Below are 12,895 nucleotides of genomic sequence, written 5' to 3'. Positions count from 1 at the left end.
TTGAGGAGTACGTTAGCTGACCATAATCGAGAATATTATTGAATAATAATTTAGAATTGAACCCTCAGCATCAGTCTGTAATTTGGGTGTCATCTTTAATCAGCTCCATACTTTTCAATCACGCATTAGCTCAATAGAACAGACAGCTTTCCTTCATCTTCACAACATTTGCTCATCTGCATTCTTTCCTCAGTGTGAAAGATACTGAAACACCGATTCACGCTTTCATCACTACCCGTCCGGACTATTGCATTGCTTTGTTTTATGGCCTCCTGACTAAATATATCGATTGATTACAGTATGTTCAGAATTCTGCTGCTCGTTTACTTACACACTCTACAAAATCTGCTCACATCAATCCTGTCCTCCATGATTTGCATTGGTTACCAGTTTCTTCAAGAATCAAATATAAAATTATTCTTCTCACCTTTAAAGCCTTTCATGGTTGAGCCCCTCATTATCTGTCAGAGCTGCTGCTTCCTTACACTCCTGCCTGTGCATTAAGTTCATGGGACACTAACTTACTCACTGTACCTAAATACAGGTTAGTAACTATGAATGGCAGAGCTTTCAGTGTGATGGCCCCTAAAATTCAGAATGCTCTCCCTCTCAGTCTTCTATTTTTCATTTCAAACTTCTGTTAAAAACACATCTTTATTTGTTTTCTTGTATGTAACTTCTACTGTCTTGTTGATGTGTTTTTGTTAAATTGTAAAGTTTCCTTGAGTGTATGAAAGGCGCTACATAAATAAAACTTATTATTATTATCTTTATTATAAGAACAGACCCTGGATATACAGTTGTGCTTGAAAGTTTGTGAACCCTTTAGAATTTTCTATATTTCTGCATAAATATGACCTAAAACATCATCAGATTTTCACTCAAGTCCTAAAAGTAGATAAAGAGAAACCAGTTAAACAAATGAGACAAAAATATTATACTTGGTCATTTATTTATTAAGGAAAATGATCGAATATTACATATTTGTGAGTGGCAAAAGTATGTGAACCTCTAGGATTAGCAGTTAGTTTGAAGGTGAAATTCGAGTCAGGTGTTTTCAATCAATGGGATGCCAATCAGGTGTGAGTGGGCACCCTGTGTTATTTAAAGAACAGGATCTATCAAAGTCTGCTCTTCACAACACGTTTGTGGAAGTGTATCATGGCACAAACAAAGGAGATTTCTGAGGACCTCACAAAAAGAGTTGTTGATGCTCATCAGGCTGGAAAAGGTTACAAAACCATCTCTAAAGAGTTTGGACTCCACCAATCTAAAGTCAGACAGATTGTGTACAAATGGAGGAAATTCAAGACCATTGTTACCCTCCCAGGAGTGGTCGACCAACAAAGATCACTCCAAGAGCAAGGCGTGTAATAGTCGGCGAGGTCACAAAGGACCCCAGGGTAACTTCTAAGCAACTGAAGGCCTCTCTCACATTGGCTAATGTTCATGTTCATGAGTCCACCATCAGGAGAACACTGAACAACAATGGTGTGCATGGCAGGGTTGCAAGGAGAAAGCCACTGCTCTCCAAAAAACATTGCTGCTCGTCTGCAGTTTGCTAAAGATCACGTGGACAAACCAGAAGGCTATTGGAAGAATGTTTTGTGGACGGATGAGACCAAAATAGAACTTTTTGGTTTAAATGAAAAGCGTTATGTTTGGAGAAAGGAAAACACTGCATTCCAGCATAAGAACCTTATCCCATCTGTGAAACATGGTGGTGGTAGTATCATGGTTTGGGCCTGTTTTGCTGCATCTGGGCCAGGACGGCTTGCCTTCATTGATGGAACAATGAATTCTGAATTATATCAGAGAATTCTAAAGGAAAATGTCAGGACATCTGCCATGAACCGAATCTCAAGAGAAGGTGGGTCATGCAGCAAGACAACAGCCCTAAGCACACAAGTCGTTCTACCAAAGAATGGTTAAAGAAGAATAAAGTTAATGTTTTGGAATGGCCAAGTCAAAGTCCTGACCTTAATCCAATCGAAATGTTGTGGAAGGACCTGAAGCAAGCAGTTCATGTGAGGAAACCCACCAACATCCCAGAGTTGAAGCTGTTCTGTATGGAGGAATGGGCTCAAATTCCTCCAAGCCGTGTGCAGGAATGATCAAAAGTTACCGGAAACGTTTAGTTGCAGTTATCGCTTCAAAGGTGGGTCACACCAGATACTGAAAGCAAAGGTTCACATACTTTTGCCACTCACAAATATGTAATATTTGATCATTTTCCTTAATAAATAAATGACCAAGTATAATATTTTTGTCTCATTTGTTTAACTGGTTTCTCTTTATCTACTTTTAGGACTTGAGTGAAAATCTGATGATGTTTTAGGTCATATTTATGCAGAAATATAGAAAATTCTAAAGGGTTCACAAAGTTTCAAGCACAACTGTATAATGTAACTAGATCCCTACACTCTCACTCATCCTCTTGAACAGCACCCCATGGCTAATTATGCTTAGTGCTGCTTGCTGATTCCTTTCCCTTCTCGGTGGCCGTAATAATGTAAGATCAAAGGGGGAGACTGATTCCCTTGGCCACGTATTTTACCTTTACCTGGGATGGCAGCATCCTTCTGGTGGAACTCCTATCACTGGGGGTTCTGATGGACAGCCCTGATGGGGTGCTTGGGTGCCGCTAGGCAGAGCTGCACAGGAACATCGTCTCTACTTTGAGGCAGCTTTTGTCTGACCTGGAAGTGCTCCTATCATGCAGTGGGGTGGCACTGGATATGTTTCCTGGTCCAACATAAAAAAAGTCGTCCTTACCTGCATTTGAGAGTCAGAGTTGAAAGGTAGTGGACAACATGGTGGTGTGGAAGGAGAGGAGGACATAAGAATTGTCACTATACTGTAGTGTGTGCTGTTCCTCAAGGCAAGAGGAAACCTGTTCAAGGTATTGTCACAAATAAACCTTCATTTGAATCTGGGACTGTCTGTATATAGTTGGAGTTTGGGGCTTGTTGGTGCCCCCTACGGGCCACACAAGGTGTTACTCTACTTAGGTGCAGGCATCTTGGTGTATGGGCTTTTACAATTGTCCACCATATCCACCTTGCGTGTCCTTGTGTATGCTGTATGTACACCTGACTCTGTGTATGTGTGTGTGAATAATAAGTGAACATAGAGCAAATATGTAACCCAGGGTACATCTGATTCTTGCAGATGCCGCATCAGCCGTATTCTGGAAACCCCACATGGCAATGCACTTCTGATTGGGGTTGGCGGCAGTGGGAAGCAAAGTCTTTGTCGTCTGGCAGCGTTCCTCAGCATGCTGGAGGTCTTCCAGATCACACTTCGCAAGGGATACGGCATCCACGATCTGAGGGTGAGGTGACAGAGGAGATTCTATTTGTGTGGGATGTGGCCAGAGAATTCAAACCAGAAATGTGTGCGTAACATCACTAGAAGTAAGGCCTCATGGGCATCAAGGTTAGCAGAAGGACCAGCATAAACCCTGAGCACATTTAAATGTGCCTTAATAACCTGATTATTCACAGAAACTCTGTTCCTCAAATGCTATGTAAACCATTATTCTAGTTAGAGAATAACCGAATTTGAAGAACCTGAGTTCACACACATAGATTTGTCTGAATAACGTGGCCATGTAAACCCTTAACCAGGTTACAGTTAAGGATATCGTAGCCGGCACAAGTCCGTTTAGCTTCACACACACTTTTATTGTCTACAAAGATGAATAAGACAAAAGTATGAGCAACCTCATTATTCCTTCTCCTGGGTAAAATAATTTGTCTCAGTATTTCAGAAATCAATAAATTTATGTGGATGAGCCGGGCGTACAGAGCTAAACTCAACAACAAAATTTCACGTTAAAAGTAATGTCTGTTAAGTAGTTTGATTACTTTTTAAACTATTAAGTAACGTGATGCGATACTTATTTTGATGAAGTGAAAATACCAGTGTTGTTATCCCAGCAGTACTGGGTGTTAGGTAAGTAGCATACCTAGCAATACGCTGACCCATCGCAGCGCTCAGTCACACAGCCAAGCAGAAAAGAGTGTGCTGCATGCAATCTGGTAACAGAAACCACTTAATAAAGTATTAGTTTCATTTTCATCCAGCTCGTTGTTATACTTGCACTCGCCGGCCACTTTATTAGGTACACCTGTTCAACTGCTTGCTAACACAAATATCTAATCAGCCAATCACATGGCAGCAACTCAATGCATTTAGGCCTGTAGACCTTGCCAAGATGACCTGCTCAAATTCAAACCAAACATCAGAATGGGGAAGAAAGGTGACTGAGGTGACTCTGAACTTGGCCGGGTTGTTGGTGCCAGTCAGGCTGGTCTGAATATTTCCCAAACTGCTGATCTACTGGGATTTTCACACACAATCATCTCTAGTGATCCAAAAATGGGAAAATACCCAGTGAGCGGCAGTTCTCTGGGTGAGAAAAGCCTTGTTGATGCCAGAGGTCAGAGGACAATGGCCAGACTGGTCTGAGCTGATAGAAAGGCAACAGGAACTCAAATAAGCACTCGTTACAACTAAGAAAGAGCATCTCTGAATGCACAAGTCGAACCTTGAAGTAGGTGGGCTACAGCAGGAGAAGACCACACTGGGGGTCACTCCTGCCAGCTAAAAACAGGCAACTGAGGGTACAATTCACACGGGCTCACCAAAAGTGGACAACTGAAGACTGGAAAAGCATAGCCTGGTCTGATGCATCTCAATTTCTGCTGCAACATTCACAATTTGGTGTCAACAACATGAAAGCATGGATCCATCCTGCCTTATATCAACGCTTCATGCCAGTGGTGGTGGTTTAATGGTGTGAGGGATATTTTCTTGGCACGCTTTGGGCCCCTTAGTACCAACTGACCATTATTTAAATGCCACAGCCTATCTGAGTATTGTTACTGACCATGTCCATCCCTTTATGACCACAGTGTGCCCATCTTCTGATGGCTCCTTCCAGCATGATAACATGCCATGTCATAAAGCTCAGATCAGGTGTTCTGAACATGACAAGGAGTTCACTGATCTCAAAAGGTCATTACAGTCAGCAGATCTCAATCCAATAGAGCACCTTTAGGATGTGGTGGAGCAGGCAATTCACATCATGGATGTTCAGCTGACAAATCTGCAGCAACTGTGTGATGCTATCATGTCAATATGGACCCAAGACCCTGCAGAATGCTTCCAACACATTGTTAAGTCAATGTCATGAAGAATTACGGCAGCTCTGAAGGCAAAAGTGGGTCCAACCAGGTACTAGCAAGGTGTACCTAATAAAGTGGCCGGTGAGTGAATACTTATAATGAAAAATAAACATAAGCCTCCTACAGTTAACACACTCACTCAACAGCTGGGGACCTTCCTCACTCCACTCATCAAGTGACGAACCCTTTTGGCTGGAGACTCATCTTATAGTTGCTCATAGAATTGCTACCCAATCCTACACCTGCTCTTCTACTCCCCTCATTCCCAGGACCACATACAGTGACATGCCCTTGGAAGTCCTCTGTTCACCTGCTCTCTGTCAGTGGGACCTGGTGACACAGCGGCCAGTGTTCATACCACAAGTCTTCACAGCCTCAGGTCCAGGATATTTACTTGTTTTGTTCACCCAGAGGAGTGATACAATGAACATTATTACATGCATAAAACAAATAAAAAGCAGACACTTATGACATCACGGCAGAAAGACATGTTTTTTTTTTTTTGTTATTTAGTATCTACGTAGTGCTTCTGAGATTATTAGGCCCTTGCAAAATTTTACTATGGAATTAAATGTAAGATTTAGAATAAACAAAAGTAATTAGGCAGTAATTCTTCTTCTTTTTCTCCCTCTTCATCTTCTATGTGGGGTTAAGAAATAACAATGCATAGTAAATATAATAATGTCAATAGTTCAGTAATGCTGATATGTTATTCAGTGTGTAGACGGCGCCACACTTGATTGCTGAGAGACAAATGGAGTTTGAGCAGCACACACATCCTTTACCACCCTGAGCAGTGCCACCTAGTGGCATTGGAGGTTATTTACTTCATGGCCCATAAAAAGGATTGCATTTACTTACAAAACACGAGAGAATGATCACAGGCATCATGCATATTTTCAGATTCACGGTGGCCAATGATGACGTTTTTGTCCAGTTTAATGACGTCAGAGTGTTTTGCCAAAGGAGAACGTCAGGAGATCACTTCTGCATGTTAACACAGATTAGATAGATAGATAGATAGATACTTTATTAATCCCAAGGGGAAATTCACATAATCCAGCAGCAGTATACTGATACAAAGAAACAATATTAAATTAAATAGTAATAAAAATGAAAAGAATTAAAATAAAATTAATGTTCGCATTTACTCCCCCGGGTGGAATTGAAGAGTCGCATAGTGTGGGGTAGGAACGATTTCCTCAGTCTGTCAGTGGAACAGGACAGTGACAAAAGTCTGTCACTGAAGCTACTCCTCTGTCTGCAGATGACACTGTTCAGTGGATGCAGTGGATTCTTCATGATTGACAGGAGTTTGCTTAGTGCCCGTCGCTCTGCCACAGATGTTAAACTGTCCAACTTTAATCCTAAAATGGAGCCTGCCTTCTTAACAAGTTTGTCCTGGCGTGAGGCGTCTTTCATCTTTATGCTGCCACCCCAGCACACCACCGCGTAGAAGAGGGCACTCGCCACAACCGTCTGGTAGAACATCTGCAGCATCTTACTGCAGATGTTGAAGGATGCCAACCTTCAATTATTCAAAGATTACTAAGAAAGCAGGATTCTGCCTTAATCAGGTTGATCACCTCATCCTGGTTGTGTGTGTGCCTGTGAACGCATTAAATGTACGTGCATGTGTCAGCCATGAAACAACATTAACTCGGCAGAAATGACTTTGAGAGAGCCGGCTAGACGAAGCTTTGTGAAAAGTGCCAAACATGCGGTCACTTGTTACATGTTGGGGTGATGATGACGTTTGTACAATGCTATCAATCCTGCTTCCTGACACAAAATAATTTAATATGTCAGTATAAAGGTGACGCTGCACAGGACTGGTGGCAGCTGGCACACATAGAGAAATTAGCTGATGTCACTAGCTGGCGCACCACTCACAGTGTTAAGGGCTTTCAAAACCAGGGTCATTATTATGGAGTAACCCACATTTGATTTGTGCACATTCAGCCACTGGTAAGGTCAGGTACTGACGTTGGACGAGAAGACCAGGCTCGCCATCGGCATTCCAATTCATCTCAAAGGAGTTCAATAGAGTTGAGGTCTTGGCTTTGTGCAGGCCACTTGAGTTTCTCCATGGACCTGGCTTTGTGGAATAGAAAAAAGGCCTTCAATAAACTGCAGCCAGTGCACAATTGTCTAAAATGTCTTTGTGGCATTAACAGGACCCTTCAATGGAACCAAGAGGCCACTGCCATTATCCCTCCTCCACCAAACATCACACTAGGCACTATGCAGTCCAGAAGGTAGCGTTCTCCTGGCATCCACCAAACCAGACTGCCAGATAGTGAAGCGTGGTTCAGCACTCCAGAGAAGACATATCCACAGGTGCAGAGTCCAATGGTGGCCTGCTTCACCCTGCTCCAGTTGAGACTTGGCATTGTGCAGTGTAAATTTAGGCTGCTCAACCACAGAAGCCCATTTCATGGAGCTCCTGTTGCGCGGTTCTTGTGCTGATGTTGCTTCCAGAGGCAGGTTGAAACTCTGCTGTGAGTGACGCCACAGAGGTTGATTGTTACGTGCTGTGTGCTTCAGATTTGGTGAATTTGTGTGGCCTACCATTTCGTGGCTGACCTGTTGTTGCTCCTTGACGCTTCACAATAACAGCACTTCCAGTTGACTGGGGCAGATCTAACAAAGTGGAAATTTCACATCCTCAGTCTACATGGCATCCTATGACAGTGAAATATGAGAAATTTGACAAACAAATGGAGACCACTGAGTCCAACAAGCTCGTTTGTTTAGCTAATAGCTAAGCTGTCCCCAATATCTCATCCTAAAGGTTCTCAAGGTTCCTGCTTCAACTCCATGGCTTGTTAGTTTGTTGTAGATCCCCACAACTCTTTGCATCAAGAAAGGCTTCCATCTTAAATGCACTTCCCCTTAATTTCCACCGATGTCCTCTAGTATGTGATTCACCCTTAAGCTAAAAGAACTTTGCTGGATCTACTTTATCAGTAACTTTGAGGATTTGAAACACCTGGGTGAGGTCCCCACATTTAAAGTCACTGAGCTCTTCTGTACGACCTGCCAAGGTTTGTGAATGGAGATGCCCGGCTGTCCATTTCAATTAGAATTGCTTCACGGTATTGCAGATGATGCAGTCCTGTTAGCTTCATCAGGCTGCAAACTCCAGCATGAATTGCAATCTTTTTTGCAACTGAGTGTGAAGTAGCAGGGATGAGGACCAGCACCTCCAACTCTATGGCCATGGTCCTCAGTAAGAAAATATATGGTCAAATGATGACCCCGTTTGGCTGGAATCTCATTTTATATTAGCTCATTGAATTGTCAGCCAATCCTGGACCTGCACTTCTAAACCCCTCATTCACAGGCCTCTCCAAGTGGCAGATGAGTTACTGCGACAAGCAGAGAAGATGAAATATTTTGGGGTCTTGTTCGTGAGTGAGAGGTAAAGGGATGGTGAGAAAAACAATCTGATTGGGGCGGCGAGTGCAGTTGTGTGGTCGCTAAACCGATCTGTAGTGGTGAAGAAGGAGCCAAGTCAGTAGGCGAAGCTCTCGATTTACCAGTCAATCTACGTCCGTGACTTCAGCTACGGTCAGGAGCTTCGAGTAATGAAAGAAAGAATGAGATTGCGGGTACAACCGGCCAGCAGAGTGGCTGGGCTCTCTCTTAGAGTCAGGGTGAGGAGGTCAGATGTCAGACCCTCCACATCGAGAGGAGCCAACTGAGGTTTTTTGGGCCTCTGATACTGATGCCTCCCTGGGAGGTTTTATTGGCACGACCAGCTGGGAGGGAGACCCTGGGGAAGACCCTGGGCTTGCTGGGAGGATTAGATCTTCCAGATGGCCTGGGAATGCCTTTGGAACCCACAATATGAGCTGGAAACTGTGGCTGAGGAAAAGGGATGTATGGGCCTGCACTTCTAAACCCCTCATTCACAGGGCCTCTGCAAGTGGGAGGTGAGTTACTGCCTCAAGTGGAGAAGATGAAGTATTTCGGGGTCTTGTTCAAAAGTGAGAGGTAAAGGGATGGTGAGATCAACAGACTGATTGGGGCGGCGAGTGCAGTTATGTCAATGTACCAATCTGTAGTGGTGAAGAAGGAGCCCAGTCAGCAGGCGAAGCTCTCGATTTACCAGTCGATCTTCATCCCTGAATTCATCTATAGTCAGAAGCTTAGAGTAATGACGGAAAGAATGAGATTGCGGGTGCAAGCGGCCAGAATGAGCTTTCTCCGCAAAGTGGCTTGACACTCTGTTAGAGACAGGATGAGAAGCTCAGATGTCAGACCCTCCACATCAAGAGGAGCCAACTGAGGTGGTTTGGGACTCTGATACGGATGCCTCCCTGCAGAGGTTTTATGGGCACGACCAGCTGGGAGACCTTTTAGATCTCCCAAATGGCCTGGGAATGCCTTGGGATCCCACAATAAATGGGGAAAAGGGGATGTATGGATAAGCTGTGGAAAATGCATGAATGAATGAATGAGTTACAAATTTCCTGTGGAGCTAATTTGGATTCGGTAGCAGTAATGTAGGCGGCCATGTCACCGAGATTCCGGGTATACTATGGAAATCTGGCAGCAGTACAGCTCATCTTCCCAGCTGCAGTAGAGAGGAATCTTAGCAGGGGAAAGACGCAAAACAAAAATGATTGCAATGAATCTTGTTTTTATTTCGTGCCGTTCATTGTTCTTGTTTTATTTTTATTCCTTGCTTTGTCCATCACAGTTTGAGGCAGATGTCTACCGAGATACATGCGTATTTGTGTATGCTGTAGTCCCACCTGCTGATTTTCTGTCTCGCTCATGTAGCCCCCGTCCCCCCCCACCACACTTACTCCTCTATCCACCATCCGCTTAAATACATTGGCCACAACGTCCCGTACATCCTTATTTATGCACACAGTGTGATATATTTTAGTTAGGGGGACGCAGTCACACCCAGTATACAATTTTGGTTGATTTTTTTTTATTATTATTTGCTCTGTAGCGTTGATTGCTTATATGATGTCTCCCTTTTTTTTCACTTCACAGAGTGACATAGCTGCCCTGTATATGAAAGTTGGAGTGAAGAACATTGGAAGTGTGTTTCTCCACACGGACGCTCAGATACCAGATGAGAGGTTTCTAGTGCTCATTAATGACATGCTGGCATCAGGTATTGTGTTCAGGTTCACTCGAGTGCTTCAAGTTAAGGTCTTGGAATAATAGCAGCAGAGATCTCTGCTTTGAAACTTTGACAAACATATTCATCATCAAAACACTTCAGACACATAACATTTGAAATAAGAGCAGGTCACTTGAGTTTTGAATAGACTTCATCAGTGGGGGGCACGAGTTCAGCCTTGCGTTCCACTCGCACTGGAGCTATTAAGTCACCCTTTTATGACCCGCGTAAAATAAGCTGCTTAACATAATCAGTTGCAATCAGTAAATGTGGAGTTTATTATAATAGCCTTTTTTTTTTATAATTTCATATTGTTCACATGTGAAAAAGCATAAGAAATGTTAAGGTGTTATTTCAAAAGTATGCTTTCTGGGAAAAAAAAAAAAAGAAGAAAATCCTTCATCTCATTGAACATGAAAGGCTGATTAACCTTTTAAAGGTAAAGCTGAAGTGTGAGTTTAAATAAAGAAAAAGATTCTCGCTAATGAGACGATACGCAAAGTGCAGGACCGGAAACCATCCATTGTGGGGAAAAGAGAATGAAAAAGTGTCCTCCTTGTACAGATCCTTAATGATAGTGTGAGCTATGAAAGACACTATAGCGTGTGTATGTGCCGTGTACTTTATGCTGATGGTGTGTAGTCATAGGGGACACACTCTACGGTGGGACAAAAGAGGGGTGAACCCTGGTGGGGCTAAAACAGACCGAGAGAGAAGGGCCTCACTGCCTGTTGCTGGATGGGGCGGGGACAGAACACAGGGGGCGGGGATGACATATAGGGGGCGTGGTTAAAACAGTCAGTCCAATGCCTTTCTGAGAGTCATTTAATTTACATTTACTTATTTGGCTGACATCTTCATCCAACATTTATGATGCAATTGGTTCCATTTCTTTGAGTTATCCAATGGGAGCCCAGGCAAGTCAGGTGACTTGCTGATTATCACGCAGTGGTGTCAGTAGTGGGATTTGAACCAACAGCCTTAGAGTTTGAAGTCCAAAGCCTTAACCACCACTTTGGCCTCAGCCACAACATTAATAGAATAGAATAGAACAGAACAGAATATCTTTTTATTGTCATTGCATTGAAACCAATGCAACAAGATTTAAAAGAGCTCTCCCAATGGATGGGGGTTGATGTTTTGTAAATTTTGACTTGCTTGTATAGAATGTTGTTTGATTTTTAATAAATTCAATAAAATGTTAAAATCTACTCTATATATTTAAAATCCTAAGCCTAAAAGTGCAACGATTTTATGTCACTTTTTTGTCACGCTTTAAATCAGGCTTATTTTAAAACCTACATACAGTATATATGTTTGGTATCATTCTTTTCAGAGTTTATCGAACTTTAATGTGATGTTAGATTTTCAGATTCTTATTCCGTTTTTAAATTCTAAACTAAAAAATATCAAGAACTCACATCCTGCGAGACGAGACTTTGCGGCAAAAGATTTAATCACGCTGGGGGTGGAATTAAAAGACAAAGAGTAGGACAGGTGCTGTACAGGCTTTTAAACGTTCGAAGCGCTGCGTGAGGTTACACAGCATGGCACGGCAGCAGCAGCAGCAAGCCAGCAGCTGATCGAGTAAAGAGGAGGTAAAAAAAAAACTGTATTTGTTTCCCATTGTATCACCGTTTAAGAGGGGGTTTCGGAGGAGCAACCGCGTCTTCTTGAGTGTGCGTTCAACCCCCCTCTTCACAATGCGAGCCGCAGAAACGCGAAGTGGCTGGCGCACAGTGCAGGCTAGGGGGGTTGGTGAGCGAAGACAGCAGGGGGCAAACCCTCTAGTAATTAAATACAACGGCTCTCCCAATGGGTGGGGGTTGATATTGTGTAAATTTTGAGTTGCTTGTATGGAATGTTGTTTGATTTTAATAAATTCAATAAAATGTTAAATAAATAAATAAATACATAAATAAATAAAACAGCTCTCTGAGAGATGCTTTAATCACTCACACACATATCTCACACATACACGAAAAAAAATTCTAATTAAAAGTGCATTAACTATTAAAAATGCATTTCAAGTTCCTCACATGAAACCAAGTCCAAGGCTATTAAGATGGTGAAAGTGAAAGTAGGGGCAATGGGATAGAGGGCCGAGAATTAAGTTCTTGACCAGCTGAGGGGTAAAAGCTGTTCCTCAGTCTCGTGATGCAGCACTTCACTGGCCCTCTAGTGCCTTCCAGAGGGGTAGCAATGTGAAGATGTGATGGAACGGGGCAGTAATGTCGCTGATAATTCTGCAGGCCTTGCTGTAGCACAGTGACCTGCAGATGTCTTTCAGAGAGTAGGGAGAGAGAGTCCAATGATTCTTTTTTTTGTGTTGTGTCTACCACCCTCTGAAGGGCTGCCCTGTCTGACAGTTTCCAAACCATGCCAGGAGGCAGTAGGTCAATAAGCTGCTCTATTGAGCAGTGATAAAAAGTCTTCAGCAAAGTGGCAGAGATGTGGTTTTTACCTCAGTATCCTGAGGAACTGAAATCCTTTCTGGGCCTTCTTCACTGCAGCAGTGGTGTTTATACTTTATTTTAGGTTACTGCGAAACTTAAAA

At 42.9% G+C, this 12,895-nt stretch overlaps 1 protein-coding gene across 1 annotated transcript in view; it reads left to right on the top strand.

Moving 5' to 3' along the window:
- The window catches only part of LOC120530679 (dynein heavy chain 11, axonemal-like), a 645,801-nt gene that overhangs the window by 378,259 nt on the left and 254,647 nt on the right, over positions 1-12,895 (top strand). The window contains 2 exon segments of the mRNA XM_039755100.1: positions 3,172-3,334; positions 10,206-10,329. Of these exon segments, the coding sequence (XP_039611034.1) occupies positions 3,172-3,334; positions 10,206-10,329 (287 nt within the window).

Source organism: Polypterus senegalus, chromosome 6, assembly GCF_016835505.1.
Source record: "Polypterus senegalus isolate Bchr_013 chromosome 6, ASM1683550v1, whole genome shotgun sequence".
In the NCBI taxonomy this organism is placed as follows: domain Eukaryota; kingdom Metazoa; phylum Chordata; class Cladistia; order Polypteriformes; family Polypteridae; genus Polypterus; species Polypterus senegalus.
The sequence above is the reverse complement of the archived record's forward strand: the minus strand, read 5'-3'. Positions and strand labels throughout refer to the sequence as shown.